Genomic DNA, 13,911 nt, shown 5'->3' with positions numbered 1-13,911 from the left:
GATATATAACAACGGGTGGGTGGCGGGCGGTTGCGGTTCTTATATAACAACGGGCGGGTGATCGCGGTTCTGATAAAATGTTGGTTTGGGTGGATGGCGGGTGGATGACGACTTTAGTGATGCGGGTGCGGATGATATAATTGCCTATCCGCGTATCTGTAGCCTATACAATGCATACAATTTATGGATTTTTTTCCGGGGACCTTAAGCTTCACATTCCGCCAATAAATTTTGCCTCGTCACATCAGGCCAATGAAATTGCAGAACTGGTCACAGTGGACCAATAAAATTAAATCAAACACACTCACATAACTAATCTGTCAGACACTTAACTCATTATGGACTCACCCTCATCATGGCTTATACACGACACAATGTAAATGGTGCAACCCAAAGATGGAGGCAATTGACCCTGCCATCGAAAAGGAAAGCGCCCCACAGAACGGATATCTATCACCTCCAACGGGCCCTGAGAGCTCGGACCACCGCACGTTCAAGAAGACGGCAAAAGCCCAGCGGCGACCTGCCTCCGACACTGAAGAAGCCAACTTCAGTGGTTTCAGTGCAGAGGAGCAGGACGAAGACAACGCTCAATGACCTCTCCGATAGGTTGTTGTATGCCGTGTTACAGGCACTGTATCTTGTTAAATTTGCGAACAAACACAAGCGCCAGTGTCAATATTACATGATTTAATGTGTATACCCACGGTTGTGTGGCCTTTATATATAAACAATTTATTTGTCCAACAATTGAGTTGACACAGCTGAGGTTAAGGTGAGCTCTATAGTCCAAAAATGACAAAATGGGCCTGATGTACCAAAGGTGTGTGTGTATTAAAACATGTACAAAGTTGAATGCACACACAAAAATGATCAACTAAGGTCGTAGGCAGAGGATTGTGTCTTTTAAGTCAGTGGTCCCCAACCACCGGGCCGTGGTCCGATTGGTACCGGGCCGCAGAAGAATTTTTTATTAAAAAAAAATAAAAAAAATAAGAAATAAATAAAAAAATATATATATTTTTTAATTAAATCAACATAAAAAACACAATATACACTTACAAATAGTGCACCAACCACAAAAAACTCCCTTTTTGATGACAAAAATATCCCTTTTTCATGACAAAGAAGAAAAAAGAAAAAAAAGGACACCCCCCCGGGCCGCGGGACAAATTATTAAGCGTTGACCGGTCCGCGGATACACAAAGGTTGGGGATCACTGTTTTAAGTGATCAAAATAAGGAGCGCAATCCTTTTAGCATGTATGTCTTTATACATAGGCAGAATATATGCTGATTATCAGAACGCCAACAATACTGGGAGGGGACGATGCATATGTAATTATTCAGCAGGGACATAGGTCTAAAACTGTTCTGGGGGCACACTATATTTTTTGTATTTATTTAGCACATCTGAAATTTATTTGCAAACTGACAGTTACACACACGGCTGTGAGAAAGGAATTATATCGCGCTGATGGACAGAGAATCCTTTGTCCTACGTGTGCCTGTCACTATAAATGGACAGTCATAAACTCAAATATTTGACATATTGTCTAAGCCAGTGGTTATCAAATGGGGGTACGCGTACCCCTGGGGGTACTTGAAAGTATGCCAAGTGGTACGTGAGATTTTTAAAAAATATTCTAAAAATATCAACAATTAAAAAATCCTTCATAAATATATTTATTGAATAATACTTCAACAAAATATGAATGTAAATTCATAAACTGTGAAAAGAAATGCAACAATTCAATATTCTGTGTTGACAGCTAGATGTTTTGTGGACATGTTCCACAAATATTGATGTTAAAGATTTCTTGTTTTGTGAAAAAATGTTTAGAATTAAGTTCATGAATCCAGATGGATCTCTATTACAATCCCCATAGAGGGCACTTTAAGTTGATGATTACTTCTATGAATCACTTGTGTATTTTTCAACAAGTTTTTAGTTATTTTTATATCTTTTTTTCCAAATAGTTCAAGAAATACCTCTACAAATGAGCAATATTTTGCACTGTTATACAATTTAATAAATCAGAAACTAGTGACACAGTGCTGTATTTTACTTCTTTATCTCTTTTTTTTCAGGCAAAAATGCTTTGCTCTGATTAGGGGGTACTTGAATTAAAGAAAATGTTCACAGGGGGTACATCGCTGAAAAAAGTTTGAGAACCACTGGACCAAGCAACAATATCATTTTATAATTTATAGCTGCTGGATGACTTAAGGGGTTGATTAAAATAAATTTAATTGATGCGTTTTGGTGTCTGCTGGTGTTTTTTTAAATGGCATTTGTTTTTTCATTTTGAAAATTCCTTATTATAATATATGTACTCTATTAAAAGAACCTTGCGTTTGTACAATTCCAAAAGCATAAATGTGCTGCTATGTTGTGATAGTCCACCACCTTGTTGTATTGCATACGCAATCGAGCTAAAAATTGTTTCTGATGTCGAGATTTCGATTATATATTGCAGAAAAGGTGTTACAGTATATAGATGTGTGCTGCTTGTTAACATTAACATTTTAACATTGAAAAACCTCAAAAGTATGAGAACATAACAACATGAATGTAAAGGGATATTAGTGTTCCCATGGACACGCAATGCCGGTAGTACACGCAAAATACTAATTTAAATAGGGTGATCTGCACCACTTTTGCAGTTGTTATCAATTGTACACACAGTCTTAATAGATCACAAGCAACACGGCCACTAAAAGTACACACAATTTCATAGTTTGCACATGCTGTTAAGAACATGTTATTTGGATCTTAGTAGATCACGCCCTAAGTCACAAGTGTCAAATTTTAGGCCCGGGGGCCAGATCTGGCATGCTGCATCATTTTATATAGCCCGCAAAAGCTTAAAAATAAAATGCGTCAATAAAGTACCTTATCTTACCTAAGATATATACTGAATGAAATTGCGTATTTTTTCAACTTAAATATTTTCTAATATTGCAACGTATTGTCATAGTTTCTCAACAATTTTTGGGTTACAGTAAAAACAAATACTGTAAGAATGACTTATGTATAATGACCTACATGACCTATATTTTCAAAGCAAGTTATCCAACAAATGGTACAATGTAAAATTGACAATAGATTTTAAGGCAAAAATGTACGTTTTCTTTTACAGCATAATACTGTATTTTTCGGGCTATAAGTTGCAATTTTTTTTCATAGTTTGGCCGGGGTTACGACTTGTGTATGAAATTATTAACACATTATCGTAAAATATCAAATGATATTATTTAGCTTATTCGCGTAAGAGACTAGACGTATAAGATTTCATCGGATTTATTGATTAGGAGTGACAGATTGTTTGGTAAACGTATAGCATGTTTTATTTGTTATAGTTATTTGAATGACTCTTACCATAATATGTTAAGTTAACATACCAGGCACCTTCTCAGTTGGTTATTTATGCATCATATAACGTACACTTATTCAGCCTGTTGTTCACTATTCTTTATTTATTAGGGCCTGCATAACCAAAGGACCTATTGAATTTGTAAGGTTTTATTCTTTCTTTCTTTATTATTATTATTATTCCGCACTTATGCGCTGTAATTTGACTCCCTTAACAGGCTTCAAAACTCACCAAATTTGACACACATGTCGGTCTGGCAAACCTTCCCAACCTTTTTTAAATTGCCTTTCAAATGTCTATTCTTGGTGTTGGGTTTTATCAAATACATTTCCCCCAAAAATGTGACTTATACGACAGTTCGACTTATATATGTTTTTTTACTTCTTTATTATGCACTTATACTTTGAAAAATACGGTACTCTGCATTGAAAATAACTCTACTGCTGTTTGTTTAATGGAAAATTCTGTCAACAGAGCTGTTTTTTATTGTAAAATCTACGCTTGTTGTTGTTACCATGTATTGCTGTACACGGAAAAATGGTAGCACATTTTCTTTGACGGTAAAAAACTGGCAGCTCTGTTGCAAGATTATTTTTTTAAAAACAGCGGTGCCCTTTTTCCATTTACAGTAAGACGTTGCAAAAACCACTGTAGATATCAGAATTAAATTCTGACGACAAAGCTGCCAGTTTTTTCCTGTAAAAAAAACAATGGTACTGTTTTTTCCATTTACCGTTAAATGTTTTTTAATTTTACTGTTGACTGAGTTGCCAGTTTTTTTTATTGTAAATGCTACAGATTTTTTTTGACAGTGCTTGTAAAGAATATATATAATAATCAAAATGCAAGGGCAAATTCGTAAATTATTTGCTCTCACAAGGGGCCGTTAGAGCGCAACCATAAATGCGACGTGGCCCCCCCTTTACAAAAACGAGTTTGACACCCATGTCCCAAGTCTTTAGAGAACACACTACTTAATGAATGTCCTATTATTCTCTTTATTTTAACTTTATGGAGTTTAACTTTTGTCATTTGTATTGTAGTGCAAATGGGTCATGTTTTCTATTTTTATGGGCACAGTTGTTCAAGAAAAAAAATCCCTAAAGCAGTGGTTCTCAAATGGGGGTACACGTACCCCTAGGGGGACATGAAGGTATGCCAAGGGGTACTTGAGATTTCTTTTTTAAATATTCTAAAAATAGCAACAACTCCTTTATAAATATATTTATTGAATAATACTTCAACAAAATATTAATGTAAGTTCATAAACTGCATTAATGCAATATTCAGTGTTGACAGCTAGATTTTTTTGTGGACATGTTCCATAAATATTGATGTTAAAGATTTCTATTTTTGTGAAGAAATGTTTAGAATTAAATTCATGAATCCAGATGGATCCCCATTACGATCCCCAAAGAAGGCAAGAAAGACCACTACAAATGAGCAATATTTTGCATTGTTATACAATTTAATAAATCAGAAACCGATGACATAGAGCTGTATTTTACTTCTTTATCGGGTTTTTTTAACCAAAAAGGCTTTGCTCTGATTAGGGGGTACTTGAAGTAAAAAAAAGTTCACAGGGGGTACATCACTGAAAAAGGTTGAGAACCACTGCCCTAAAGGGACCATTGACTTTAAAGATGTGCTTGCGATTTGTCACATTAGTTAAATTTGTGTGTAGAGATGACTGACTTGAAATGTGTGCCAGTGTTGTTTCATATAAATTACATATATACATGTGTGTTGTGTTATCGGAATTATTTATTTTTATATAGAAAAACCTAGAATGTAAGAAATACATTTGCCTGAATTCCGGAATAAGGTGGAAAACAGGCATTTCCCCAGCACACTAATTGTGTGTTTTGTTTGTGGTGGAACTGACCTCCTGGTGGCTGAGGTTGAAGGGCTCTTTGCCCAACTGCCGTTGCAGCTCCAGGATGGCAATGAGGTCCCCGATGGCAGTAAGGATGGGGAGGCACAAGACAGAATGAACGCGGATCCCTGAGTCCTGCCCTGTGCCGTCTGGGAAGCGCTCGTCCTGGAACGTATTCAAAAAATAAGCAAGGTAAGGTCCAGAAATCTTGATGAATTATGCAGAATGTCATGCTTGAATTTGTGAAATAGAGAAAAATATGACGCAACGATGCAACTTGTTGTCCAGTTTCAACGCAATACAACCACTTTTTGAACATGTTCTTACTAAATTGTCAAAAAGCCCATTGGTCCGGGCCGTGACTTATTCAACATGGACTTTACAGAAAACAACCTTACCCCAATGATGTCTTCTACTAAAAGTGTTTTTGCGAGTCTTGGCGACATGAGCTGCAATGGTTGTTCCAAATGTAATGGGGCCCGAGGGGATGAGGCTTGGGGGACCACCCTGGCCATCGTTGGGGTGAACAAACATAATGTCTGTGTGGAAGCATGGGAAAGGAAAGGAAAGTGAGACGGATGTGTCAAACACTCAATTAGGCTTGTTAAGAAAATGTGTCAAATTCAAATGCTATTAACACTAACATTGTTGCATTCTCCCAAAAAGTAAAGTGCAAATCCATCAGCTTTTGTTGCTGCGGAAACAAGAAGAAGACAGAGGAGATCAAGTTAGGAAAGTGGAAATAAAACAGAAAACAGTGGGGTAACTAAGTATTTGATTTCCTGCTCATTGTGTAAGTTTATCCCGTTCTAAATATGTGAAACCGTCTACAGTTTATATGCTAGGTTTAATGTAAGCAAGGGTGACAGCATGTTTAAAATGAAGGTTTGACAAAAATTAGTATTTGATTGAGGAGAATAATTACAAACGCCGTTTCCATATGAGTTGGGAAATTGTGTTAGATGTAAATATAAACGAAATACTATGATTTGCAAATCATTTTCAACCCATATTCAGTTGAATATGCTACAAAGACAACATATTTGATGTTCAAACTGATAAACATTTTTTTTTTGTGCAAATAATCATTAACTTTAGAATTTGATGCCAGCAACACGTGACAAAGAAGTGGGGAAAGGTGGCAATAAATACCGATAAAGTTCAGAAATGCTCATCAAACACTTATTTGGAACATCCCACAGTGTGTGCAGGCTAATTGTGAACAGGTGGGTGCCATGATTGGGTATAAAAGCAGCTTCCATGAAATACTAAGTATTTCACAAACAAGGATGGGGCGAGGGTCACCAATTTGTAAGCAAATTGTCGAACAGTTTTACAACAACATTTCTCAACGAGTTATTGCAAGGAATTTGGGGATTTTACCAGCTACGGTCCGTAAAATCATCAAAAGGTTCAGAGAATCTGGAGAAATCACTGCACATAAGCGATGATATTATGGACCTTTGATCCCTCAGGCGGTACTGCATCAAAAAACGACATTAGTGTGTAAAGGATATCACCACATAGGCTCAGGAACACTTCATAAAACCAATGTCAGTAACTACAGTTGGTTGCTACATCTGTAAGTGCAAGTTAAAACTCTGTTATGCAAAGCAAAACCCATTTATCAACAACACCAAGGAACGCCGCTGGCTTTGCTGGGCCTCATTTAAGATGGACTGATGCAAAGTGGAAAAGTGTTCTGTGGTCTGACGAGTCCACATTTCAAATTATATTTGGAAACTGTGGACGTGGTGTCCTCCGTAACAAAGAGGAAAATAACAATCCGGATTGTAATAGGCGCAAAGTTGAAAAGCCAGCATCTGTGATGTTATGGGGGGTGCCATAACTGATAAACTCCAAGTCGTGGATGTGGCAAACAGAGGAAGCAAAAATGGGTATCTTACACATCTGTGAAGGTACCATTAATGCTGAATGGTACATACAGGTTTTGGAACAACATATGCTGCCATCTAAGCGCCGTCTTTTTCATGGACGCCCCTGCTTATTTCAGCAAGACAATGCCAAGCCACGTGTGACAACAGCGTGGTTTCGTAGTAAAAGAGTGCGGGTACTTTCCTGGCCCGCCTGCAGTCCAGACCTGTCTCCCATGGAAAATGTGTGGCGCATTATGAAGCGTAAAATACGACAGCGGAGACCCCGGACTGTTGGAGGACTAAAGCTCAACATAAAACAAGAATGGGAAAGAATTGTGAATTAGTGTGAATTATATTTATATAGCGCTTTTCTCTAGTGACTCAAAGCGCTTTACATAGTGAAACCCAATATCTAAGTTACGTTTAAACCAGTGTGGGTGGCACTGGGAGCACGTGGGTAAAGTGTCTTGCCCAAGGACACAACAGCCGTGACTAGGATGGCGGAAGCGGGAATCGAACCTGCAACCCTCAAGTTGCTGGCACGGCCACTCTACCAACCGAATTCCACTTTCAAAGCTTTAACAATTAGTTTCCTCAGTTGCCAAACGTTTATTGAGTGTTGTTAAAAGAAAAGGTGATGTAACAGTGGTGAACATGCCCTTTCCCAACTACTTTGGCACATGTTGCAGCCATGAAATTTTAAGTTAATAATTATTTGCAAAAAAAAATAAAGTTTATGAGTTTGAACATCAAATATCTTGTCTTTGTAGTGCATTCAACTGAATATGGGTTGAAAAGGATTTGCAAATCATTGTATTCCGTTTATATTTACATTTAACACAATTTCCCAACTCATATGGAAACAGGGTTTGTACATGATCCCAATGCAAAAACCTACTAGCTCAGCACTTGGAAAAACCCTAGTTGGCAAGCACTGAGGTTTCTTGTAGTTGGTCACCAGGGTTGCAATTATCTTCAGAGGAGTTTAGTCAGAGAGACAACCCAAATACAGAATGTTTCCACCTCCATGTTTGACTGTAGGGATGTTATTGTTGGGGTCATACTCAGCGTTTCTCTGCCTCCCAACGCTCAGTCAAGTTGATGCCAAGGAGATGATTTTTGTCTAATCTGAACACATTATATCCTCCCAAGACTTGTCTAAGGGGGACATTGCAGGTCTCAATCGATTACAGCAAAGTGTGTTACAGTATTAGTGACTGTTCTACCAACTCCATTAAGATCAGTAACCAGCTCCTCCCTTGCAATTCTGGCCTGTTCCCTCACCTTTCTCAAAAGCATCGTTACCTCACAGGGTGAGATCTTGCACTGAGTACCAGAGCAAAGGGTTATTGACTGTTATCTTGTGTTTATTCCAAGTCTCTTTCTCACCATGCCTTTTGCTTCCAGACTTGTGCCAGGGGTCATTTGACAGTTCTTTGGTGGTGGTGAGTTTGAATGGAAAATAACATTTTTTAAAGTGTTCTTTACCCACTTATGAAACTGTTCCTTTGTGTGTGTCATGGGCCCCCCAAAAAACTTTGGGGGTCAGAATGTATGCAGGTTAAAATAAAACACTCACTTCCCTCAATAAACTACAAATACATTCAGAACTTTTATTTAGTATAATTTCCATGATTTTCTTTACATTTGGTTTCTCTCTGTTACAATACACCTACCATACAACTTTTGTCTTTGTAAGGGGGTATGCTTGCAAAATCAGCAGGGGATCAAATACTTATTTTCCCCACTGTACATGCAAACAATGCTTGTATAAAATATAATTTTGGATGTAAACACTAGATCCTGGACTGCCATCCACACTATCAAGTTGATTCAATGTTTAATCCTTCTAATACTAAAACAACTAATTACAATATACCATTAAACAATTATTTTATGTATATATTTTTAATAGTTAATTGTGGATGATGTAGAATTGCTTACACATTGTGAAACTGGTTGGAATAATTTCTGTCTCAGGTTACTTAATATGTATCAAACAACACACAAAGACCAATTGGTATTCATAAAATGTACTCGCTTATTTAGATAAGCACACACACGCACGCATGCAGTCACACACACATGCGTATTAATAAACCGTATTTTCCGGACTATAAGGCGCACTTAAAATAATTTTTTATTCCCCAAAACTCAACAGTGCGCCTCATAACCCGGTGTGCCTAATGTACAGAACAATTCCAGTTTTGCTTACTGACCTTGAAGCAATTTTTTTTCATACATGGTATAATGATAAGTGTGACCAGTAGATGGCAGTCAAACATTTTAGATACCGTCCTTGCACGCTACACCGCTACAACAAATATGACGGGGAGAAGACGCTGCCGTAGGTGAGCCACCTAAACAAGACCGCCCACAAAACGGCGCTTTCGGAAGCGACTGTCAGAAAGAGGCTTGAAGATTATCTGTAAAACATAATCTATGCAACATTTTGACCAAATAACCACCATTTAGGCCACAAGGAAGTGTGTTAGAAAAAAAATATATAATATGACTCCTTTAAGCGTCCTATAATCCGGTGCACCTTATATATGAAAAAAGATCGAAAATAGACCATTCATAGGCAGTGCGCCTTGTAATCTGGTGTGCTCTACAGTCCGGAAAATACGGTTCACAGATACATGTAATAATATAATACTAATATCCATCCATCTATCCATACATCCATTTTCTACTGCTTGTCCCTTCTGAAGCTTATATTCATATAATATAATTATAATATAAATAGTCCAGAATATAAATATTGAATTTTAGCCGGATTTAGCTTCTTAATGGGGAAATGTCTTTCCCCATTAAGAAACAACATCCATCTATCCATCTATTTTTTACTGTTATATCCTTACGGGGTCGCAGGGGATGCTGGAGCCATCTCAGCTGCATTCGGGTGGAAGGCGGAGTACACTCTGCACAAGCCGCCGCGTCATCACAGGGCCAACACAGATAGACAGACAACATTCACACTCACAATCACACACTAGGGCCAATTTAGTGTTGCCAATCAACCCTAACCCTAACCCAGGTGCATGTTTTTGGAGGTGTATGCCGATCCAAACTACAAATGTACTACTGTCTGAGGTATTCAATTGTGCACATTGACCCCACAAGCTGTACAGAGTGATCAATCTATATCACAGGTGTCAAACTCAAGGCCTGGTGCTGAGTTCTGGCCTGCCACATCATTTTATGTGGCCCGCGAAAGCCTGGAAAAATTGGGTTTCAATAAAATACTTTTTTTTTCTCACTAAATTCATACGTTCTATTAATTTTGACAGAAAACAAAATGCATATTTTAAACGTTATTATTATCTGATCATGCCAATTATATTATTATATAATGTCACTGCAGCGAAGACACAACAAACTCCCTTCTTGTCTCTCATGGACACACACCTGTTGTTGTTGACTTTGGACTAGCGACTGCATGATACATCAAAGCCGCGGAACAGAGACACACTGCGGGCTTACACAGACACACACACACACATCCACAAAAAAATATACGCCACACATACACCCCCCCCAACCCAATGCCCTCGACGCAAATCCCGTAGGGGTGATGAATGGATGGTCAGCGCCTGAAGAGCTGCGGCCTACCACCATGACCATATCTCGAGATGTATGTTGTAACATTTATATGTGCTTTGCTATGGATGTTTTTCCCACTCCAGACTGGGCTCCCTTAGAAGCCCAGTCTAGGATGTATTTTTTTACTTATCCTTCCCCAGCGTTTACCTTTTTTCCCATCTTTTACGGGGCGCCTTATGGCGACCCATCAGCGTTCTTGTTCTGTAACCCTGTACACTGTTTGTTTGTCTAATCTTGAACAGGTTTGTGCTGAAAACAAAGTTTCGTTGTACTTGTGCAATGAAAATAAAGACCTATCCATCTATCTATCTGTCTGTCTGTCTGTCTATCTGTCTGTCTATCTGTCTATCTCTATCTGTCTGTCTATCTGTCTATCTATCTATCTATCTATCTATCTATCTATCTATCTATCTATCTATCTATCTATCTATCTATCTATCTATCTATCCATCTATCATCCATCCATCCATCCATCTATCCATCTATCTATCTATCTATCTATCTATCTATCTATCCTACTGTGTTGCAAAACTATTTTTGTGAGATAAAAACAAATATTTAAATACCAAGATGATTATTGGTATAATTTTTGTAAAAAAAATAAAAAATCACCATGATACAGTTTAGTACCTGTTTTAATGATGTTGCAGAGCTCATAGAGCAATAGCTTGTTGTCTCCTCCAGTGTCCAGGCGTTGCTCCATGTAGCTGTTGAGTTCATACACCACGCCCTGCATGTTTGCATCCTGGTACTGCTAAACACACAGAACTTACATTGCACAATCTCATCACAATGCATTGCCAACTACAACAACAATGAAGCATATACACAACAACGGTAAGGTTTGTTTGTTGACTGAAAAAGGATTCAGAAAGGCAGAACTTTACATCACATTTACCCGCTACCTCACTCTTAAACCCGCCCACCCCCTCATCCCTGCATTCTATGTGAGGGATCATCCCCACTGCATCCCCGAGAGGATACCATCGAAGTCAGACAGCTCTGATTAAAGCGTTGGCGAGCTTTGATGCTCACATTCGTCTTAAAAGTGCGCTTATGTAAGGCGCAGACCTCCTACCTTGTGCGGGGCCAAAGACCTGTCATGTCTGCCCCTACGGGGAGGGAGCGGCGGCGTCATGGAGAGGCGCACTAGAAAGCCTCTCCCTCGGGATGCATTCGACCCTCCCACATCCTGTTTCAACAGACATATGGATGACGCACCAATGGGCTGGGTGACCCTCGTTTTTCTCTGTATATGGGTTTGTAAGTCCAATTCATTGAGGTCACGGACCCCACTGAGAGTACTCAAACGCCGCTAATAAGGTGTAGCTGCCTAACTCTACAAAAATGCGGCAAGTGCTGGCATATATTGAGAAATCACATGTGAAATTTGCCAACTATAGCGTCCAACATTACGTCACACATGTTTAAAAGGAGGCAAAACATACCCTGGTGACTTCCTTAGGTGACGCGTCATCTGTGAAGAGAAACCAAAATATACAGTATATTAGTTATGCTAAAAGACAACAGACTACAAACCTCGTTTCCAAATGAGTTGGGAAATTGTGTTAGATGTAAATAAAAACGGAATAGAATGATTTGCAAATAATTTTCAACCCATATTCAATTGAATGCACTACAAAGACAAGATATTTGATGTTCAACTCATAAACTTAATTTTTATTTTGCAAATAATAATTAACTTAGAATTTCATGGCTGCATCGCGTGCCAAAGTAGTTGGGAAAGGGCATGATCACCACTGTGTTACATCACATTTTCTTTTAAAGGCCTACTGAAATAAGATGTTCTTATTCAAACGGGGATAACAGGTCCATTCTGTGTGTCATACTTGATCATTTCGCGATATTGTCATATTTTTGCTGAAAAGATTTAGTAGAGAACATCGACGATAAAGTTCGCAACTTTTGGTGCTGATAAAAAAACCTAGCCTTTACCAGAAGTCGCCGACGATGACGTCACAAGGGTGAGGGTTCCTCACGTCCTCACATTGTTTATAATGGGAGCCTCCAACAAAAAGAGCTATTCGGACCGAGAAAACGACAATTTCCCCATTAATTTGAACGAGGATGAAAGATTCGTGGATGATGATATTGATAGCAAAGGACAACAAAAAAAAAGGCGATTGCATTGGGACGGATTCAGATGTTTTTAGACACATTTATTAGGATAATTCTAAGAAATCCCTTATCTTTCTATTGTGTTGCTAGTGTTTTAGTGAGATTAAATAGTACCTGATAGTCGGAGAGGTGTGTCCATGGGTGTCTTGAGGCCAGTGTCTGAGGGAAGTCACGCCAGATACAAGGACGGCGCAAACTCCACAGATCTCCAGTAAGAAGCGCCTTTTTGACACAATTTTCTCACCGACCGAAACCTGCCAGTTGACAAGTGGTCGGAATCCATGTTCGCTTGACCGCTCCGATCCATAGTAAAGCTTCACCTCTGGGAATTTTAAACAAGGAATCACCGTGTGTTTGTGTGGCTAAAGCTTCCCAACTCCATCTTTCTACTTTGACTTCTCCATTATTAATTGAACAAATTGCAAAAGATTCAGCAACACAGATGTCCAAAATACTGTGTAATTGTGCGATGAAAAGAGACGACTTTTAGCCGCAAATAGTGATGCGCTAATATTTCCTGACAGTCCGTGACGTCACGCGCATGCGTCATCATTCCGCGACGTTTTCAACAATAAACTCCGTGGGAAATTTAAAATGACAATTTAGTAAACTAAACCGGCCGTATTGGCATGTGTTGCAATGTTAATATTTCATCATTGATATATAAACTATCAGACTGCGTGGTCGGTAGTAGTGGGTTTCAGTAGGCCTTTAACAACACTCAATAAACGTTTTGGAACTGAGGAAACTAATTGTTGAAGCTTTGAAAGTGGAATTCTTTACCATTCTTGGTTGATGTACAGCTTTAGTTGTTCAACAGTCCGGGGTCTTGTTGTTGTATTTTATGCTTCATAATGCGCCACACATTTTCGATGGGAGACATGTCTGGACTGCAGGCGGGCCAGGAAAGTATTCGCACTCTTTTACTACGAAGCCACGCTGTTGTAACACATGGCTTGGCATTGCTTTGCTGAAGTAAGCAGGGGCGTCCATGATAACGTTGCTTGGATGACAACATATGTTGCTCCTAAACCTGT

The 13,911-nt window shown here is 38.7% G+C and overlaps 1 protein-coding gene across 1 annotated transcript in view; it reads right to left on the bottom strand.

Moving 5' to 3' along the window:
* The window catches only part of pde10a (phosphodiesterase 10A), a 154,640-nt gene that overhangs the window by 40,170 nt on the left and 100,559 nt on the right, over positions 1-13,911 (bottom strand). Inside the window, 7 exon segments of the mRNA XM_061910492.1 lie at positions 5,262-5,417; positions 5,651-5,680; positions 5,682-5,758; positions 5,761-5,791; positions 5,897-5,946; positions 11,366-11,486; positions 12,184-12,212. Of these exon segments, the coding sequence (XP_061766476.1) occupies positions 5,262-5,417; positions 5,651-5,680; positions 5,682-5,758; positions 5,761-5,791; positions 5,897-5,946; positions 11,366-11,486; positions 12,184-12,212 (494 nt within the window).

This window comes from Nerophis ophidion, linkage group LG09 (assembly GCF_033978795.1).
Source record: "Nerophis ophidion isolate RoL-2023_Sa linkage group LG09, RoL_Noph_v1.0, whole genome shotgun sequence".
In the NCBI taxonomy this organism is placed as follows: Eukaryota; Metazoa; Chordata; class Actinopteri; order Syngnathiformes; family Syngnathidae; genus Nerophis; species Nerophis ophidion.
This window is presented reverse-complemented; position numbering and strand designations above follow the sequence as displayed.